This window comes from Hippoglossus stenolepis, chromosome 10 (genome assembly GCF_022539355.2).
Source record: "Hippoglossus stenolepis isolate QCI-W04-F060 chromosome 10, HSTE1.2, whole genome shotgun sequence".
Classification (NCBI taxonomy): Eukaryota; Metazoa; Chordata; class Actinopteri; order Pleuronectiformes; family Pleuronectidae; genus Hippoglossus; species Hippoglossus stenolepis.
In genome coordinates, this window is record NC_061492.1 from 13,537,417 (window position 1) to 13,558,075 (window position 20,659).

Sequence of the window (20,659 nt, forward strand, 5' to 3'; positions counted from 1 at the left end):
TTCGGCAGACTGGGATTAAACTGCCGACTTTCTGGTTGGAGGACGACCGCTCTATTGTCATATATTCTAAAAAATGTGGGGGTTTTGTTTGCCCATGTGGGACATGGCAAGAAATAAAAATTTAAAAAACAAGAAATTATCTAAAAAAAATTAAGCATTTAGTTTTTATTGCAATGTAAATACTGTCCTGATGCCACAGGAGATAAAAAAAAAAACATGAATGAGAAGTAAACCTACATACTGCTATATTGATAAATTGATATACTGTATATTACATTTCTAAAAACAATCGTGTTTCTGACTTTAAGACTTAATCATCTTGTTAATTCAGAAAACAGGGCCGTTTTTTTTTTTAAAGGAAAATGATCTTGTTAATTCACAAAAACAGAGTGGATTAATTTTGGTGGGGGGAAACTATCTCGTTAAACAGAGGGGATTTTTTCTAAAAGGAAATTATCCCCTTATGAGAAAAACAGAATCATTTTTTCTCAACTGGACGCAATAAGCTTCCGTAGAAGCGTCTGTAAAGAAATATTAAAGCTCTGTAGTCACGTGTCTACAGACTTTGGGGAAGTGCAGTGACCACTCCCCTGGATGCTTTTGTCTATTTAAAAAAAATGTTTACACCGAGGATGTCCCGTAAAGGCGGGGCCGTCGCTCGTCCAATCGCACGTCTCCGCTCGGGGGTGCCCCGCGTTGCAAAACAAGCGTCCCCTCGCCGATGACCCGCCCCCGCGAACCAGAAGCAGCAGATCCGGTGACGGACAGAGAAGCAGGCAGGAGCTGCTGCTGCCCCGGGAAGTCAGCGGGCCGCCGGAGTCACTCTGCACACGGCAACGCCATTTCACCTCTGGCTGCGGGAGCGTCGCACTGAAAGCTACAGGTATGTGACAAGCAGCTGCCTCCTCCGACATTTTGTCTGTTTCTCTTTCAAATCAAATGAACGGCGGCTCGTCCCGGTGTTTGCGAAGCTCCGTATCCAGGCCTGGGAACGGCCCTCAGGACTCACGCGGAAGAACGGAGCCGCGGAGCGGGTCAGGGATTTTAGGAGACGGGGAGGCTGGGTCACCGGCGAGAAGAGGCCCGTGTGGGGCAGCCGTCCACGCCTCCACACGGTTCTCAAAGCCGGGGGGAGAGACACAAACTTGGGCGTCCCTGTTCACATTTTTATCGTTAATATCCACTTTTTTTTTTTTTTACTTTCTCTGTGCTAACAATTGAATTGGCCGGTTCACGTTATTTGGCTAGCGTTGATGTTAGCTAGCTCATTCATAGCGCCGACGTGTAGCTCGTTTGAGCTCGAGTGTCCACAAACCTTCTCCTGTGCTCATCTAACTATCATTTAAACCACTTACACGCACGACCACGTTGAGACCCCGCCGTTGTAGCATTCCGTGCCGGGCCGTGTTGGAGAAGTGAGCCCCCCGTCGACATGTGGGTCTCAGCTTTCGCTTTTTCATGCTTCGTTTCATCATAACGTGTGACTTGGGAGCTAGCCGGGAAGCTAACTGAGCTAGGAAGATTAGATCTGCTTTCCCAGTGATTACAGGCTGTATGTACAGGCAGTCTTTTCTCAGAGGAAGAACAGCTGCCATTACGTGTCAGTAGTCTCTGTAAGTCTGTACGAGGCCGAGGATCTGACACGACCTAGCATGCTGGGACATTTAGTTCTCAACCTGAGTGATAGGGACATCAATTTAGTACATGGAGGTTCTCCTGATCTCCCCCTCTCTTTCTTTTGGCATGCTGTCAGTTCTGTCTTGTTGGCATTATCCATTTCCTTGATGTTTTAGATAAACTCTTATCTGTGGTGTCTTACTTAAATCAGTATCTGAGCTCCAAAGTTTCCTTGTTACAGCCTCCTTAGAAGGTTCAAAGCATTTCAGAGTTACGCCTAATTGTTCATGTTTTCCTGTAAAACCGGATGATGTCCTAATATACACTTTGCCTCGGTCTGCTCACTTTATCACCTGGATTCTGATAAAGGAAATGTGTCAGATTATAATCATTATAGTTCAACTATTCAGACATAGTCATTTGCCATTTGTCCTACTTATCACTACAAACTAGATTATTTGTAATAGCCTGTAATCCCTAAAACTATTTGGATTAAAGGTGCCGACAATATACAGTAGAAGTTGTTTCATAATTGATGCAGCTCAGGAATTGATACAAGTCAATAGATTAATAACCATTGTAGCTCTTATTCGTCTTAGTTTTGTTGCCTGAACATAATGTTTTCGCCCAGGCGCTAGTCTGTAACAAACTGTGGCTTTTGTGACCCTTACACTTTCCGAAGTTATTCACTTACTCATAGACAAACATTATTATCCTCTTAAAGTGAAAGTTTATGTCGTGACCTAGTTTTCCCCAAGTACTGTCTGTGCTGCTTTTTGGGTCCTGGTAATCATCAGGAGTTCCCTCTGTGTCCATGCCTGCCAAATCAGGAGGCCCGGCCAGCCAAGTGGCCAGATTCCGGGGAGCCAACAGCCCGAGAGTGCTTTGTCCTCTGGGCTCATTCTGATGCTGGGACAAGGCTCGGGCTGCACAAGGAAACTCACACACCTTCCACTCTGCGCTCTGAAAGAAAGCATGCAGGCTTCACATTTTTTACAGTTCCTTACTACTTACTCCACCCATACTTTATATGCCAAGAGGCAATGTTGCTTTAGGAGTTATTTAATAGCTTCATTTGGTCTGACATGGACGTTTCCTAAACATACATTAACTGTTACATAAGAAAATGATTTCCTGCTTTGGAAGCCACAGAAAGTAACCCGTTCCCAACTCAGTACATACTGTTCTATAGCTCCTCTTTGTCGTTGGTCCTGTTTTCTTAAAGTTGCATAGTGGTCTAGCTAGTTCTTGTGCAAGTTTTAGACCGTCCTATTACATACTGCCCAGTAGCACTAGTGCCTGGTTTATCTATTAACATGAGGCTGTATCATAGGACTGACAACTTCTAATGTGGCCACAGATTAGAAAACACTTTACAGCAGACAAGCAGATAATAAATACCTCCAATAAAGTCTTAATGTATTCACAATCCTCCTGAAACCCACAGCTAGATCTGTGCTCACAATTAACATAATTATTATCATAATGTTGATGAGTTTGCTCCCAGCTATAGCATATTGAGTATACAGAGAAATGTTAAATGTAAAAAAAAATCACAATCAACCAGTTAAAATGTATTTGGTTGATTCAAGGCTCTTCTGGAAATGTTATATAACAAAAACCATTGAGAGAATGGTTTTAGAAATGTTATGTAATTTGGACCTGTGTAGTTTATGCTTAGAGGAAAAGCTAAAACTAGAAAACTAACATTTTAACCTGCCAGGTACATTTTTGTGTTTTGAGGAAGATGTATTGATGAGAGGTTTTTCAAGGTGGGAGTGAAAACTGAGTCGACATCAAACTATAGCCTAAGCCTGTCAGTCCTCAGGAAGCCCTGCAGTAGAAAGTTATTCTTAAATGTATTATCATGGGTAATCTCCTTAATCCAAATTACTAATGAGGTCTGCTCGACGCCAGTGACTCCCACGCCACTGGCACGTTTCTTGGGTATAGGATGGGATTGTGCAGCACGTCATCAGGTCACTCACTGTTGCTGACGTTCTGTGTTGTTGACAACACAATGCTGCTGTCGTCACCCAGAGCTTGCTATGTATTTGCGAAAGACACTGATTTCCAGGTTCATTATTTTTGATTGTGAAAAAGCTGCAAGAACCACCTCAGTGCTTGTAATGCAACTTTGGCATCTGGGGTGTGACCATGTTGATTAAACAGAAAAAAAGGGTTGGTGAAATGTAGGGAAGTGATGATGACCAGGTTAAACCCTTTGAAAAACAAATGCAAAGAAGATGAATGCCATACAACTTCTTTTATTATCTAGTTTGACCATCATAATGAAGAAGAACACATAGATAAATCTCAGAATACAAAAATAAATAGTTTCAAACTGTACAGTAACATTTCACTTTTGAGACTTAAGTCCACTTCATCTTAAAACCCATTGTGCAGGACTTTTGTTTTTTTTGACCAGATAATGGCAAATTATCAGAAACTGCTAATGGTTACAATTGGTTGGTTTTATAGTAACTTCTTGTGAGCTACTAGACACATTGTGTGTTTATATTATTTCTTCTTTATCTGCATTGATTCCATCCTAGTTCATTCTTACTCCATAGCAATGACTGTTTATGCCTGGAGGAGACAACACATCGTTCCTAAGAATATCTTTGGCAGATGCTAAACTGATGAAATCTCAGGACCTCTTGACTCTGTAAACTTTGCTCACGCTGGAAGAGGAACCTCATCTCCCTTGGCTTAAAGCAGGCAGGGGCCCAAACTGCAGCTGCATCAGACCTCAGCGGGTGACACTTGCATGTGGGTGTATTTTTGCCTCTCGCAAATTCATCCTAATATGAGTTTGGAACACCAGCATGTCGTCCTTGTGGGGGCTGAGGAGGGGAAGCGACTAAAAGAGGCTGTGAGCTGTGTTCTTTTTAGCCTACTTGTCTCTGCTATGTTTGACCTATTTTATAACCTTTAAGCCAATATGGGTGAAGTGGGTGGTTTTTGTTACCATTTTTCAACCATCTTACAAATGTTTCAAAATTCTATGAACCTATATAAAGGTAAAGAGGGCATTAAGCTGTGTGGCATGAGGAAGTTTTGCCTAATTGGATCATAGCACTAAAAGAAGACGGGGTGTCAGTGCGACACCTCTCACTTACACCCTCTGAACATGAGTGATGTATAGACACCTGTTCACACGTCGCTGAATAGCCAGGGCTAGTAACAGCGCTTGACCTGCAAGCAATATCCTCTCAAGAGCCCAGGCAGGTGCGGCAGGAATTCGTTTGGATAGAATGTGAGCAGCAAGCTGAAATCACAGAATCATGAACAGTACATCAAAACGTTTAGCTCTTATGTTCTTCTCTGCATTTGAATAGCCTTTGCTTGCATAAATCTGTTGCCATAATGTCAAACACACGCTATATGTTAAATATTAGCAGATGTATATCTTGGAATCGGGCAGATCTGCTTTATAACTGTTGGTGTTAACTCTGTGCTAAGTGGGGTCTTGTTTCCCTGTGTCTTTTTTCTTTTATTTAGAATGGCGGTGGATATCTATGACTCTCAGTACCTGCTCATCCTGGCCCCTTCTCTGGTCATCGCCCTCATGTTCCTGTTCTTCTGGCTCTTCATGAAGGAAACCTCCTACGATGAGGTGCTGGCCAGGCAGAAACGTGACCTCAAGCTGCCACCATCCAGGCCAGACACTCGTAAGAAGAATGAAAAGAAGAAGAGCAAGAAGAAGGAAAGTACCAGCGGGGGAGGCAGTGGAGGTGGCGGAGGAGAGTCTGAAGAGGACATGCGAGACTTTGATATTGCTGATGGCGCCAACAGTTCCACTCTAGAGGGAGAGGAGGAACCTACACCTGTGGCTACACCAGATCCTTCTCCACCAACTCCTACTCCTTATGTGGCTGCTCCGGTGGCAACTGAGGCTCCTGCCGGTCTGAGGGAGAGAAAGAAGAAGGAGAAAAAGGCTGCCAGGGCTGCTGCAGCTGCAGCTGCCGCCGCTGCTGCGGCTGATGCAGCTACAGCTCCCTCCGTTGAGGAGCCAGAAGTGAACGGATCCAAGCCGGTCAGCCGCAAGGCAGAGACACCTCTGGCTGCTAGCAAACAGTCCAGCCCACCCTCTCCCCAGCTTGAGGTTCAGGTCCAGGTCCAATCTGCTCCTGTTCAGGCTCAGACACCTCCTCAGATCTCTGGGAAGAAGGAGAGGAGGAAGAAGCAAAAAACAGAGCATGGTAAGAAAACAAGAGTGCAGTCAGTGTGGTGCTGTGTTTCTTTGGAAAACAAAAAATTCTAACAACTTGTCTCATTCAATAAATACTTTTCATCAAGTTACAGTGAGTTTATCTAGAAAAATGTGAGTAAATGCATCAAGTTTATAGGTTAAGCCCAGGTATTTTTTGATGTTTGAAAATGGTCTTTTGGTCGCTCTCATGGCACACTGTCTGACACTGACCGTAATCTACCCTTGCTTGTCCCTTTTCCAGTGGATGAGCAGCAGCCAGAGGTTAAAGCAGAGCAGGCTCCAGCACCAGTCAAGAAGGAAGCTCCCATTGTGGCTGAAACCAAAGTTCTGGATGGTGCAACCCCAACTGTTACTGCTGGGAAGAAGAAGAACTCTGCCAAGAAGCAAAAAACCGAGCCTGGTAATGGTGATAAGGATATTCCTCATGTTTAGTTATGTGTCTGTTTCTTAAAGGTATGTGCTGAAATAGTAATCAGTTGTAATCAACCGGTTATTCTCAAATTCAGTAGATGATGCCCACGTTCTGGCTGACTCAGCAGCTTCTGCCAACCACCAGGCTGCTCAAAACGACGATGTACCGTCCAAAGGGTCTGGCAAGAAACAGAAGAATGAGACTGACAAAGGTAAGATTAAAATAACAACTCTGATACAGTTTTGTTTCTTTTTTTGTTTTCTTTTCAGCCATACAAACATCTACCTAACTCCCTCCTATGTCTTTTGTGTTTTAACAGAGAACACAGAGGTGAAACTGAAGGAGCTGCTGTCTGGTCTGTCCAGCCTGGCTCTGTCAGAGGCTGAGGCCGTCAGTGTGCTGGCCCTCCTCAGGGAGAAGAGTCCCAATGCTTTGGATGCCTGGCACAAAGTGAGACATTCATAAGTGATTCATTTGAATCAGTTGTCTGTGTAAAAGGGCTCCATATGCAATTGGCAGGAGACCTGGTAATTGTAGCTAAATGTACTATGCCCACATTTTTTGTTTTCTGTTTTTCACTACCAGTCTGCAGCCAGGCCTGACCCAGCTGCCCAGGAAAGAGAGAGACTGCTATCAACTCTCCAGGAGGAGGCCTCCATTGCCAAGGACAAAGTGAAACAACTCAGCCAGGTCTAGATCCCCATGTTCTCTCAATGAAATGCACAATATGATTAATCGTCAATCTTCAGCTCATTCTTCATACCTCAACAATTCCTTAGCTTACAGCAATGTGCCTTACATGCTTTATTGCCTTGTGCTGCAGGAGCTTCAGGTGGAGAAGCAAAAGACAGGAAGGGTGGAGGCCATGATGAGAGAGCAACGTGCAGCCATGGAGAAAGAACTGGGTGGAATGCAGGCCAAGGCGCAGGGCAGCTACCAGGACAACCAGACCATTCAGATAAAGGTGAGGGCTTTAGTTTCTTGTTTATGTTTCGAGATTGATTCAGTTGTGTTTAAAAATGTGAATCACGTTCTTCACAAGACTGCATGGAGACTGAACCTTATTGTTTGCATAGTTCCAACAGGTGAGGGAGCAGCTGGAAAGCCAGATCACTCGCCTGCAGCAGGAGAACGGCATCCTGAGGGACGCGGTCAGCTCGGCCACCAACCAGATGGAGAGCAAGTCAGTGCCACATTACAGTAGATAAGAATCTACTGGTCATATCGTGCGATTCAATTCATATTAAAATTTCAGCTCATTGTCTTTGTATTCCTATTGTAACTTTATAGATCCATCTGCATACAGTTAGATTGTGCCCTTTAAAGACTCTTTATAATGCAGACTATTATATTTTATAATTCATCAACCTCTTCTCTCTATAGAGCCCCATTAATCGTTGTCAAAACACATTCTTGTGTGTGTGTGTTTCTTGATAGGAATTCAGCAGAGCTGAACAAGCTGCGTTCTGAGTACGCCGGTCTGATGAAAGAGCTGGCAGACAACAACGGCAAGCTGCAGCAGGAGGAGCACCAGAGGAAGTCACTGGAGGTCGGCTACAAGCAGAACGTGTCCCAGCTGGAGGTACGCTAATCCAGATGTACAATGTGTTTATTTAGCCCCTGCCTCAGTTTCCCCAGCTGAGACATAAACGAACTGAGCTACACAAAACCTGAGCATATCGCACAGCTTTTAAATCTGGTCGGCGGGTGTGGCAGCGTTACCAGGGAAAAGGGAGGAGGGTGTAGTGGAAATCCTGGGGAGGGTTGTGGGAAACAGAACCTGGGCCGGGAGGATTGTGTTGGCTTTGGAAGCAGGAATGTTTGAGGCTTTGTGCAGTGTATAAACAGCCCTTTCCTGCTAGACACCCACATCAGGCTTTCCTGTCTTTTCATTGACCACGATCAAAGATGGAAATCTAAGTTGCTGGCTCGATACTGACGAGTCTCAGCAGAGAATATGGGATGCTACAGAGAGACATGTTGGGAATGCTAAGAGTTTATTTAAAAAAAATGTCCACAAGATGTTTTGCAATGCCGAGTTACCTCTAACTTAGTAAGACAAAGGGGGCTCTGTTTGAATTCTTGAAGAAAAAGACTGACTAGAGATTCCTGGTCTTGTTGAAATTATGATGGCGTTTATACAGATCAAGCATCACCAATTACAATGTTGGTATTGTCAGTTAGAGAGAAGAAGATGGAAATAATTAATTATCTTAGTAGTTCTAACAAAACCAGTTTGAGGGTTTAAGCTCCCTTTTAGTAGTACACGTGTACTTACGCAACTGGACTTCTTGGGTTTCTGAGTTCTGGCCCCCTCCCAGACTAGGTTATTTTTCCTCACAACCCAGAACGGAAGAAGCCTCTTGGATGAGAAGTGAAACGTCCTTAAAAAAGCATGTCCAGTTGTCCATGTACACCTGCACAACTCGTGAAGCGCTCAGGTAATGTTTGGGAGAAAAGTGAATTAATTTCCATTAATCTCTCGACCCTAAGGCCCAACTGCAGGATGCCAAGAGACGCTGGGAAGAACTGCAGAACTTCCTCCACAGTGTCAATGCCGAGAGAGAGAATCTTCAGGCCTCTAAACAAGGTATCAAAACATAATATCCCATTCTTGAGAATTCTGACACAACTAACTAGAGTCAGATTTCATTCAGCATCTCAATTGCCGTGTGTGCATGTTTGCAGAGCTCCACAGCCAGATGCTGGCAGCCGAGACAGAGATGAACAACAAGAACAAGGAGATCCAGACTCTACACAGCAGCCTGACAGACGCCATGGTCTCGAAGGAGCGGCTTGAGCAGAGAGTGAGGGAGCTTATGGAGATGTCCCAGCACAGTATGCCTGACGACTCACTGCAGACGCGTGTTCAGGTGAGTCACCGAAACATTGCATACTCAAAATCATCATAAAATTCTCTATGAACCAGAGCAACACTCACATGCAGTATTTGCTAACACTGACAACCCTGTCTGTGTTTTAACAGGAGCTTATGAATGAAAACAAGGGTTTCCAGGTCCAGAACGAGACACTGCAAGTCCAGAATGAGAATATGCAAGCCCAGATGTCTTCACAGGTATATGGGTCAACCTCATTTACCTATGTTTAGTAAGACTAATCCACCCCTGTAACTGTGTAGGCTAATGAGATCTCTTTTTCTTCCCATTTAGGCTACTCATTTCTCTCACATTGAGGAGCTACAGAAGCTGTAAGAAAAAAACTCTTACATTTTCAGATAAAGTGATTACATCTATATTTTGCGATTTTTTTTTTTTTTCATGTGTTCCCCCAACTCTTCCCCATCTCTGACCAGATTGTCTGAAAAGGAGTTGCAGAGGAAGAGTCTGGAGGATTCTCTAAATGCTGAGAGGAGCAGTATGGCCAGTAGAGAAACTGACATGCAGGTATAGTCACAAGAGCGCATCATCTGGAGCTATACCAACATTGCATGGGTTCATTAGTTTGCAGGAATTTGTTCTACAATGTGCTGAGCAGGAATATGGATTGAAAACGATGCACACTGCCCTGCCAGAATGAGGACGGGCTGTTGTACATTGACTGCTGCCAAATCCATATAATTTATTAAATGGTTTTACAAATGTAAAACAGAATTAGGAGCGCCATGACCATGTTCAAATAACATACATAGTGTCAGAGCCTGTGGTGTAAATATATAGATATTAATGGCCTTTCGTCTTCACTTCCTCAGGCCATGCACAATGACAACATGTCAATGAAGGCAGAGGTTCAGAATCTGCAGGCACAGATTTCTGATCAGGTTAGTTGTCCCTTGATATTTTTATTTTATTCCAAACGCCCTTATGTTATGTGAGGAATGTGTTCTTCTTTTTGACACACCCTCTCCTTCTGTCTGCCATTGATTCTCCTCATGCAGACTGCGTCCCAGCTGGTGTTGGACCAGTTCCAGAAGAGGTGCGTGTGAAAACTGGGACATATTTTTAACCCTCCCAACTGGTTAAGCTTGTTAATCCGTGTTAATTAAAAATAACGATGACCTTTTATAAAACATTGCTTCCTACCCAGTGTCCGGGAAAAAGAGGAGAACATGAAAACCGTAGAGGACCTGCTAGAGAAGGGGCTGATTGAAGTGGCCAACAAGGAGGAAGAGCTCAAGGTATCGGTTTCCTCCGGGTTTAGAGAGAGACAGTGAGCCGTAGCAAATCCTGAAAACATGCTGCCACACATACAGATCTACTTTTGACTCACATCATCTTTTAACTGAAACTGCATTTTGTTGCCTGCCTTGTAATCACAATCTGTGATGGGTAAAAGTTTTAAATCCATTATTTTCTGATGTAGGCTGTAAGAGAAGAGAAGGAGGCACTAAAACAAGAAATCGAGAGTCTTAAGGGACAATCGGCAGAACAGGTAAGTTTATATAAAATCTGCATTAAAATGGATTTCATGAGTCTTGCATCTTATTCTGTATTATTTTTGTTTTCCCCCAAACCACAGGCATCATCAGAGTCGATAGTGGAGGAGCTCCAGAGCAAGTAAGATCAGTGAAGTACACTTGTATGCTTGTACACATGTGAATAGGCATCATGCAGTGTTTCCCTCAGAAATGATTCAGTTTATAGCGGTAGAACAGGCGCCCCTGCACATGCACGCAGTTTACGCTCACATTCGATAGAGCCCGAGTGACATGTACATAGACTAGAGTAGTTCTTGCCTGTGAGAGAACTGCCACACACAGCTACAGCTGAAACTATGAGGTTTGTGTGGACGGTAAAAACTTTATGGACCATAGCACGCAAGTGTGCGAGAGACGGGGGAGCATGAGAAGTGTAAAACATTGTTGGTTCATTTTGAAACTGGCAGGACAAAGTAGAACAAATCAAAACTGTCTAGATAATTAATGGGAAACACTGGTTCATGATAATTTATTAGTTACTTAAGTTTTATGTTCACCCACCCTTGTCCACAACACATGCAGACATAATGTAGATGGATATAAAATGATTTAAGTCCAATCATTTGGGGGCAGCAGCTTAGCCAACCAGCTGAGGTGAAAAGGAACTGATTCAAGTCATAATCGCATGTTTTCAAACTACTCGTTGCCGTCATGGGAACATATCAAAACTAATTCCTCATGACACCTCAGGACACTCCCTAAACTCACTCACGATAGTTATTCAGTTTTCTTCTGCCACCAGTGGCTGTACACGATTAATTGTAAAGATAGCATTATAAATGTAAATATCAGCAGATGCCAAGTGATTTTAAATAGTTCTGTGCCATGAACCGATGTCTCACTGTGTTTTGTAGGATCCAAGAGAAAGATGTGAAGCTAAAATCAATGGAGGAGAGTTTACAGGCAGCACAAGATGGCATTTCTACCAGAGACAAGACAGTTGAGGTTTGGGCTTTTCTGTTATCAATGAAATATTAGGTTTAGGCATTGTCCTTTGAACTCTTGTTTGAAGCAGGTTTTTTTGTCTCTCAGTCTGTGGAGCAGCAGTTGGCCACCCTGCAGGCAGAAATGGAGCAGCTGAGACAGAAAGAGATGGCAGATGAGTTGACCCACTCATCTGGCTTGGCCGCCCTGCAGGCAGAAATGGACCAGCTGAGCCAGAAGTGTATGACAGATGAGTTGACCAACTCGGCTGCTCACCTCCAAGAACACCAGGATCAGTGAGTTAACCCAAAAGATCACTTTGCAGTCCTCCACCGTAGCCTTGACATATTGGACTAATGATGAGCAAATCTGACCCACAGCCTCGCGGCGAAGGACCAGCAGATCCAGATGCTGCAAGCTGAGCTGGAGGCACAGACTAAAGACATGAGTGAGAAGATGGAGCAGGTGAGGGAGGCTTTCAAAAAAACTGAGTGCAAAGTGTGACACATTTCCTGGTTTAAATCAAGAATTTAAATACTTTCAATCAAGCATTAAATCAAATGTATTAGGATAGTTGGATTTTGCAGATGGAACTCTCAATGGTATAATTGATGTTAAATTTAGATATAAATTTTGACAAATGAGGTCAAATTCTGATTTTAGTCAGTTAAATTGTTTTGTTTTCATTTTCCCCAAACAGCAGTTGCACACAGCAGGGCCAAACCCAGAGCTTCTTGCAGCGTGAGTAACATGCCACGTCATATCATTACATATATTTCTTATACAAGTAATACACCTTATTAAACAATCAGGTTTATAATAAGTTGTTATGTTGCCTTTCAGGTTGTCAGAGAAGGATCAGCAGGTGGCAGATCTGCGGGGTGAGGTGGCGGAGCTGAGGGACTCGCTGGACCTGCATAGGAAGAAGAACAACGTAGGTTTTGTACTGTGACCACCTGAGCTATATAAAACCAGTGACTGCTGTGGTCTAGCCCTGCGAGACATCCACCCTATCTTGCGTGGTACCCCGAAACACCCCCCGTCACATGCACCTGACTTATGCACTGTAAACGACCTTAATCCCTCTTGTCCACCGCCACTTAGTCTCACTTGTTTTATTTTTCTTTCTTCTTTCAAACAGATATTTTAAAGCAGACTAGAAAGATTTATTTCACTTCAGTTGTGTTTGCAACATGATTTTACACATCAGTACAGATGTCTATTTTGATTTGGATTGTTTTAAAGCAGAGCGTTGCATAACAAGGCTTCCAGCCTACTCTTGTTATGCTTGCCTTTGGCCATGACTGTTTCAGCAAGCTTGTCTGTGCTTGTGGGTGATTCAGAGCATTAGAAATCTGCCTACCTTTTATTTTATTTGGCATACTTGACATGAAAAGCATATTTATGTGGACAGCATTGCATTCATTTAAATAGTAAGTGCTTACAAAACACGTTACTATACTTTTTTGCACGAGGTGTGAGACTTGGACTCTCGATGTGATTTGCTCATACTTATTTTTAGCGGTTGGAGTATGGGAGGAAAGCTGAGTGTAGTGATTTTTGAGAGACATGCATTCGGTTTGTTGTGTTATTCTATCAGTCTGTATTAAAGGGTCACTGAATACATTCTCCCTGAGGCTGAACTGAAAGTAGTATCTCTCTGGAACTGACCAAAACAGGAGCTCCGGGAGAAAAACTGGAGTGCAATGGAAGCTCTGTCTGCCACCGAGTCCATGCTTCAAGGAAAACTCAGCAAAGCTGTCAAGGTTCGACACCCCCCACCGCAGTCTACTTCACTCTAGTTCCAATCTGATGCACCCCCCCTCAAATGCTGTATTTTTTTTTTTTTTTTGCTCTTTTTTTTGCCATAATTGACTCAGTGAGATTTTTTTCCCCACCATCATCCATAACAAAGCTGCATACTCATTTACCTCACTCTCGCCCCCTTTGTGTTTTGGCCTCCAGTCTTCAATTGGCTGTGTGGTGAGCTGATGGTACATACCTGTAGAATCACACTGTATGAACTTAATTATTATTTTAAGCATATATAAGTTTCGAAATGTAAAAGATTCAGTCAGGCTGATGGCTTGGAAATGAGTGTGCAGTGACTTTTAAACGATTTCATTAGATGCCGTTAGATTGAGAATCATCTTGCAACTTCCTGTCTTTGTCATGTGACTCATTTCTCGCATGATTTCCCCCATTCTGCTTTGTGACATCCATTGTGTCGACATCTCCAGTTAATCAGACAATGAGAATCTGTTGAGTTCACTTTGATTTCAATGCAGTTGATCATTTTTGAACGATGTATGATCATTCAAAACTCTTTACTGAAATGCAACAGTATCCATATGTTCCTCAATGCTCTGTTTTCACTACTGAAACATCTTGAAAGTGCAACAACAACTACAGAACATTCCATGTGCTTGCAGTCTCCTCGTACAGACATAGTGAGCTACCAGATAGCTCTTATACCTATATATATATATATATATATATATATATATTGCAGTGACGTGTATATTTTTGCCGTCCCCCCCACACACACACACTAGCAAAGGGTACATGCTGAACCATCAACACAGCAGCTGCTCCTCTGCCATCGGTGTACAGTAGAAACCACCTTCTCGTAGCTGAGCCTGGGTGTTCCTTGGCAGCTGTTGTGTACTATCAGTGCATGCTGCATGGCTGAATTCAACTCCACACTTGTCTCAGAGCTGCCTTGTGACACAGTGTGTTAATGTGAATAGTGGTCGCAGTGCCAGCTGGCTAGCGTTTGGCATACCTTCTCCCTCCAGGCCTCAGAGTGACAGTGCATGATGGCGGCCCATTGTGGCAGGACTGATAGCTACCTTTTTTTTTATTTCTTGAAGAGTTCCAAGGTATTTTGTGCAGTTTAATGAAACGCAGATTGATGCACTTGTGGTTCGAGGAGGATTGTAATAACGGGATATGCTCAGAATCTGAGGTTGCAGACATTTGTAGGTGTGGCCTATTTAAAGATGCTGATGATTGCTGCAGCTAATTGCATGTGGGAGCGAGACAGTGTTTATCCCAGTGCCCTACAGTTATACTTTAAAATGCTACATAAATCATTCCTGTGACATTGATTGGAGCAGCCTGATGAATGAATGAATGTGTGATGACTGGTTTAAAACAATATTATTTAGATTAGCATAAGGGTGGTGGTCATATCCGCTCACATGACCACTGGAACCTGTCGTAAAATTGACCAAATTATTCAAACAGTCAGCGTTCAAACTCTCCATACATTTGTTTCTGCCCCTTCCCATCATTGTGTAGGAGAACGAGACAACGCTAGCAACATTTCAGGCCGAGTGTCGAGATGTTCTGCACAGACTTCTGCCCCATGTGCCTCTGCCCACTGAACAGGTATGGATTTGATTGGACTTTTTTTACCATCCAGATTGTGTTTAAATATGCTTCTTTACTTCGTTGCACTTTCCCTCCTGTGTGTTGATTTTGTCGTTCATCTCGTTCCTTCTAGAACCATGAGGAGTGGCTCCACAAATTTGAGATGGCAGTAGCTGAAAACTCAGCTGCACAGTCCACCCCTGCATCAGGGGACTCTGAGGTAAACAAAGAAGAAATATAAAGTTCAGCATGATTTCTTTTTGTAGGCACTAGAAATCAACAAATCCTTCTCTCTAACCAGGGCATGGCTGAGAAGCTGAAAGAATCTGAAGAATCCCAAAGGATCCTACAGAAAGACTGTGAGACGTACAAGAAGGTGTTGGCAGAGACGGTGAGCCGCGTTTTTTGCGCTACGTTCCCAGTTGCCCAGTTGTGCTGTATCTGTGATTTAAACTGAGCCGTGTCCACAGGAGGGTATCCTGCAACGCCTCCAGAACAGCGTGGAGCAGGAGGAGTCTCGCTGGAGGGTGAAGCTGGATGTCGCGCAGGGCGAAGCCGGAGAGGTATGTAATTCAGGTTTAGCAGGAAACAACTCCCAGGTCAAATACCAAATCTCTAATGTGATATCTTTGCGGTGTGTTTGCTCTTTTTAATTGCATCATTCTTCTTATTTCCAATTCTATAGATGAGCCAGAAAGTCACAGCTTTGGAGCAGGAGATTGAGAGACTAACAGATGGAGCAGATATGGAAAATGTACTTACTCTTGAAACACGCTTCTCAAACATTTCTTTCAAACTCAAAGCATTCTGCCATTTTAACTTGTTTGTCTCGGTTGGCTGTGTTTCTGAACCTCGCCTCGTTCTGTAGCTGAGAAGAGAAAAGCAGCATTTGGAATCCGAGCTGGAGAGGGCAGAGCGTGAGAGCGCCACCTATGTGACAGAGGTTAGAGAGGTGAGCAGAAACTGGACTTGTTCACCTCTTTGTTGCTTGTGATCCTCCTCCATGTCACATCTTTATCCACCTGTGGCAAAAGGATGATCTGTGTTGTGCGTCAATTACATGTTTTTGTGACATCCTGTACACGGTTTATTTTTGAGTATACAAAATTACACAACACACCCATTAAGTATTATTATACTTAGGAGAATATATACTAGCAGAAATTTGCTTACCCCGCTTACCAGACTAACTTAATAGATGGCCTTTGGTTATTTACAGTCATGCAGAACTCGATCCTGTGCTTAATTTATTGCCACACGGCTGAATATAATGAGGATTCCCTTTTTGTAGATGCGTAGACTATGTGCTAGTTGTGCTGTCCTTCACCGACACTCTCAGACACCCATTGAACACGTCATCTCGAACTTAATTTCAGCTCAAAGATCTGTTGACTGAATTGCAGACCAGACTTGATGGCTCAAATACAGAGGCTTTCAGACAGAATGAGGAGCTGAATTTGGTAAGAGTTGCTCACCCTCTTAGAGCTAGAGCTCCTTTTTTTAGACCTATCCTTATTTTACTCAGCAGTGGCTCTACACTGCCTGCCACAGGGAGGGGGGTGTTCTCCCTCTTCTGCAACCGTGGGTCATAATCCATAACCTCTGTACACATGGAGTCGTGTGAAGTAGCAAAAATCTGAGATTATGAATGATGACTCGCCCTCATGCTTGGTGATGCTTACAAGACTAACTCTTCTCTTCTCTTCCCTGCACTGGCACTCTACTCACTGCCATCTAAAGGCTCATTTATGCTCAACGTTAGAAAGTGGCGGAGCCTTCTGTCCGTACTCTGCATTGTTAGTTATCAGCTATTTGTTCACGTCGTCTGAAAGGTTACGGATTAAATGCAAATCATGGGGGTGCAGTGTAGCCAATGGTTCATGTGAGACTATCATTGGAGAAGAGGAAGAAACCTTAACAATGGTTTTGAGGAGTGGGTTTGTAAGACAGTATAGGCATCTGTATGTTATTTTGTTCTAGCACATGGATTTAATAGCCTCACAGACAACATGGCCGCTTTGTCCTCTTTCTCTAGTGGATATGTTAGCTATATAACCATGACAAGGTAAAAGAGGCCGTTTAACTATGTAGGCAGTGATGTTACATTGTTTGAAACGGATGCATCTCTTTTCGTACATAAAGGGAGCATAAATGAGCTTTAACACACTGGCTTACTTGTGGACTTTTCTCCTTGCGCAGAGGCCCAAAAATGCGCCATTTGCCACTGTTATCCCCTCCAGCTGTCTTACAAACCTTCTGTAGCTGTTTTGTCTCTTTGTCTTGCAATCTTACAGTTTGTACCATATGTTGGCTGCAATCAAAACCAAAATAGCATTGGGAAAAAATGCAACTTCCTCATTCATTTCAATGAGGGCTCAAACAAAGAAGAAAATATGTTCTTACGTTGTTCAACAACAATGCACTGGACAGTCTGGTTCCCACAAGTCAAAACTCTTTGTAGGTTACTTTGTAAATTCAGTGATGACTTATGAAACTACATTTAAGTTCACTAGATCCACATTTTTATTTTTAACGGCACCAAATTTCACACTCCTTGGTGGAGGAAAAAATTAAAGCAGCTGCGACAACTTTCCAGACTTGCTACATCTTGTTTACAAGTATCACCTGTGCAGTGGGTGTATGATAAGTCTAAAATAGGAATGTGTTACGCTAAACTGGACTTTCTTGAACGTGACTCATTTTCTCACCAATACCTGAAGCAACACGTCCACACTGACGCACCCTTTCACACTGTGCTACTTTTGGTTTGATTGTGGCTGAAGTAGGACAAGATTGAATCTGTGCAAATATTCGAGCACTTTAATATAAGATGTACCCTGTGTTGGCTAAAGGTTTTGAATATATTTACATGCAATGATGTGATAAGTGTCGGTTTTAATTCCAGCTGAAAACCCAGCTCACTGAGACTCTGTCCAAACTGGAGGGGGAAGAGACCGAGAGGCAAAAGGTGGCTGGTGATTTGCATAAGGTAAGAAGGTTTATTTATATTTTATTACACTTCTGATGTGTTTGCAACTTCCGGTCACATCGTTAACAAGTGTAACGTTCTGGTTCTTTGCACAGGCCCAGCAGTCTCTTGATCTGATTCAGGGGGAGCTCTCAAATGTGACGGACAATGCGGATGGCCTGATTGAGAATAGCAGTCCGTCATCACAGGGGGTGAGAGACCCAGGCAGTTTGGGTTGTGTAGCAGTTGGTGGTTTGTGTTATTCGCATGTAGGTGGTTGCACTGAGCTCTTAACCTTCTGTGCTGTTTCTGACAGGAGGCGATCGACAGAAAGGAGAAAATGGCTGCAGGTCTGAACCAGACAGTCCGAGAGCTACAGCAGTTGCTACAAGGCGTCAGCCGGCAACTCGCCAAGGGACAGGAAGGGGTAAAGCCTACGCCGTCTCACATCGCACAATAAACCAACATTACAGTATCAAAGTCTTGTATCTTTACTTATAACACACAGCAATTCAATGAAGTCTCAACATTGTACATGTGATTTGTTCCAGGTGGCTGACAAAGATCTGCCCAAGGTATAGTGAGAGGAGGATCGACGCCCATGCAGCCACCCTGCACCACAGAGACCACCTATGACCTTTGGTCTCATCACTTACCACCATTACACCATACCGTCACATCCAGCCACCTCCCCTCTCCCAACCTCCGACACCTCACCGGCACTGTATGCAGCCGCCAACTGACTGTGGCTGAGGCGCTGGCCAACAACTCCCAGACTCACTGTTCGCCATAAGGCAGCAGGCAGATGATACTGTTAATTCCAAACACTGTACCAAAACACACACTACTCCACTCCCACCACATTCCTCTTCTTCAGCATCACAGCCGGTTAATTTTTATTCTAAACTTAAAACCACATCCAGCATAATTTAAACAGCGTGGCATTCCTCTTTAAAATCTGTATTTTTCAATGAAATCTTTTTTGAATCCTGCAGTAGTTTTTGTTGTTTGGAGGGCAGTGATACAAATTTCCAACTTGGGTTTTCAGTCCTTTTTTTCCTTAACTTAAAGATATGTCTTGTTTAAATGTACCATTAGGGCCTGCTGAAACACACTGTTGTCGATCTGTTTGTCTCCTGATGAGAAAAACTGTCAAGACCTGTGCATCTTCGTGCATTCATTAATTCATAGCTCCATGCATACCATGGCTCAGTATTGGGTGGGAGAGGGAGATCAGTTGGGGTCTCAGCATATCAGATGGGTCACTAGGTGACTGTAACCATGGAGATGATTGACAAACTGTAGTCAGATCTGTACTGCAGCTCCAGAGAGACAGAAGTCTGGGACCCTGGCTGGGGGGGAAGGTCCAGGTCAGCAGTGTAGAGGTTTTTAAATCCTACTGCAAATACTCTAGGAATAAGTGTCCCATATCATCTGTAATCAACACTCGCTATATTATTGCTAAGTTCATTAACACTGAAGTTTTTGTTCTTTTTGTAACTGGTGATGTTAATAAAAAGGGATGCTTGATAAATCTGTCCAGGACCTTGTGTTGATTCTTTTTCCTCCACTGCACTTCTTTCTCTGTTCCACTGTGGGGCAGCACTGAGCCTCAGTAGAAATTCCAGACTGATGTGATTCATTCGTGACAGTGCAAAGGGAAATGACAAAGCATCTGTTCATGTAGATTTTGCTGGGAGGTATATTCTGCCTGGAAAAAAACATTCATCTGACTTCCTTGTACGTGTTCCTCATGCAGTAGCGTATGACGGCAGAGAAGCTTACGCTCTGCAAGCCTCAATTACAGAGGATTTGGGGTGTGACCAGTTTCTCGTGATGGTAACATGCTGTATAATCACCCTGGACTGTTTATTTTCTCAGCTCCTGCATGAGGTTTTTAAAATTATTTCCCATCAATAAGATGTCATGGAAAAGGAGGGGGAAACTAGAGGCTGAAATAATCCAAAGTTTATCAAGGAGAACTTCTGCCTTGGTTGTCATTTTGGAAAACTATTGTGGGGGGAAAAAAAAAATATATATATATATATATATATATATATATATATATAATATCTGCTTTTCTGACTGACATCTCACCCACTTGAAAATCAACCTTGACAAGACCCAGCTACTTTTCCTTCCATGGCCAGCTCTGTGGTAGACCCCACCCAGACGGCTAGGAACCTGGGTGTGACAGTCAACTCACCGCCAACGTTGCTGCAACACCCCGATCATGTAGATACATGCTGCTTAACATCAGGAGGATACTTCCACTTCTCACTCATAATGCGGCACAGGTTCTAGTCCAGGCTCTTGTCATCTCATGCTACTGCCACTCCCTCCTGGCAGGTCTACCTGCTACTGCTATCCAGTGGTTTATAAAGTACTTGAAAGCCATACTTGAGTAAAAGTACAAATATCTTACCTGAAAGTGACTCAAGTAAAAGTTTAAGTCACCCGTAAGAAAATGACTTGAGTCAAAGTCTTAAGGTAGCTCATATTAAATGTACTTAAGTATCAAAAGTATGTGGTTTTGAAATGTACTTAAGTATCAAAAGTAAAAGTACAAGTACCACAATTAAAACTAAGTGCTTTTCATAGTAGGCCTACACACAAACTGAAAAATTGTTCTCTCCAAGCTTTATTTCAGGTGACTGAAAAAATATAACAAAAATATACATATACTGTATAATTTTACAAATTTTGAACCCC

At 43.2% G+C, this 20,659-nt stretch overlaps 1 protein-coding gene across 4 annotated transcripts; it reads left to right on the top strand.

Moving 5' to 3' along the window:
• Positions 1 to 731: 731 nt before the first annotated feature.
• On the top strand, positions 732 to 19,485 carry ktn1 (kinectin 1). 4 transcript variants are annotated; one of them, XM_035167640.2, is made up of 36 exons: positions 732 to 883; positions 5,122 to 5,822; positions 6,075 to 6,233; positions 6,340 to 6,456; positions 6,565 to 6,695; positions 6,831 to 6,935; positions 7,069 to 7,209; positions 7,322 to 7,428; positions 7,683 to 7,827; positions 8,739 to 8,835; positions 8,934 to 9,118; positions 9,232 to 9,321; positions 9,416 to 9,453; positions 9,559 to 9,649; positions 9,955 to 10,023; positions 10,141 to 10,178; positions 10,290 to 10,380; positions 10,566 to 10,634; positions 10,722 to 10,759; positions 11,535 to 11,625; positions 11,713 to 11,900; positions 11,985 to 12,069; positions 12,305 to 12,345; positions 12,448 to 12,538; positions 13,284 to 13,370; positions 14,908 to 14,997; positions 15,113 to 15,199; positions 15,281 to 15,370; positions 15,450 to 15,542; positions 15,665 to 15,733; positions 15,848 to 15,931; positions 16,356 to 16,439; positions 17,885 to 17,968; positions 18,064 to 18,159; positions 18,264 to 18,374; positions 18,499 to 19,485. In XM_035167640.2, exons 2-36 carry the CDS (start codon positions 5,123 to 5,125, stop codon positions 18,526 to 18,528), a joined length of 3,912 nt encoding a protein of 1,303 aa, XP_035023531.2. In that variant the 5' UTR covers positions 732 to 883; position 5,122; the 3' UTR covers positions 18,529 to 19,485. The 4 variants fall into 4 exon arrangements, with proteins under 4 accessions (XP_035023531.2, XP_035023532.2, XP_035023533.2 ...); XM_035167641.2 differs by having other exon boundaries at positions 6,343 to 6,456; XM_035167642.2 differs by lacking the exon at positions 16,356 to 16,439.
• Positions 19,486 to 20,659: the final 1,174 nt, after the last annotated feature.

What these genes read in the sequence shown, in the direction of transcription:
- ktn1 (XM_035167640.2), top strand. Translation starts at nt 5,123, where the DNA reads ATGGCGGTGGATATCTATGACTCTCAGTACCTGCTCATCCTGGCCCCT. An exon ending in ACCAGACCATTCAGATAAAG is followed by an intron (nt 7,210 to 7,321) that starts GTGAGGGCTTTA and finishes TTGTTTGCATAG; the next exon opens with TTCCAACAGGTGAGGGAGCA. An exon ending in TCGCCAAGGGACAGGAAGGG is followed by an intron (nt 18,375 to 18,498) that starts GTAAAGCCTACG and finishes GATTTGTTCCAG; the next exon opens with GTGGCTGACAAAGATCTGCC.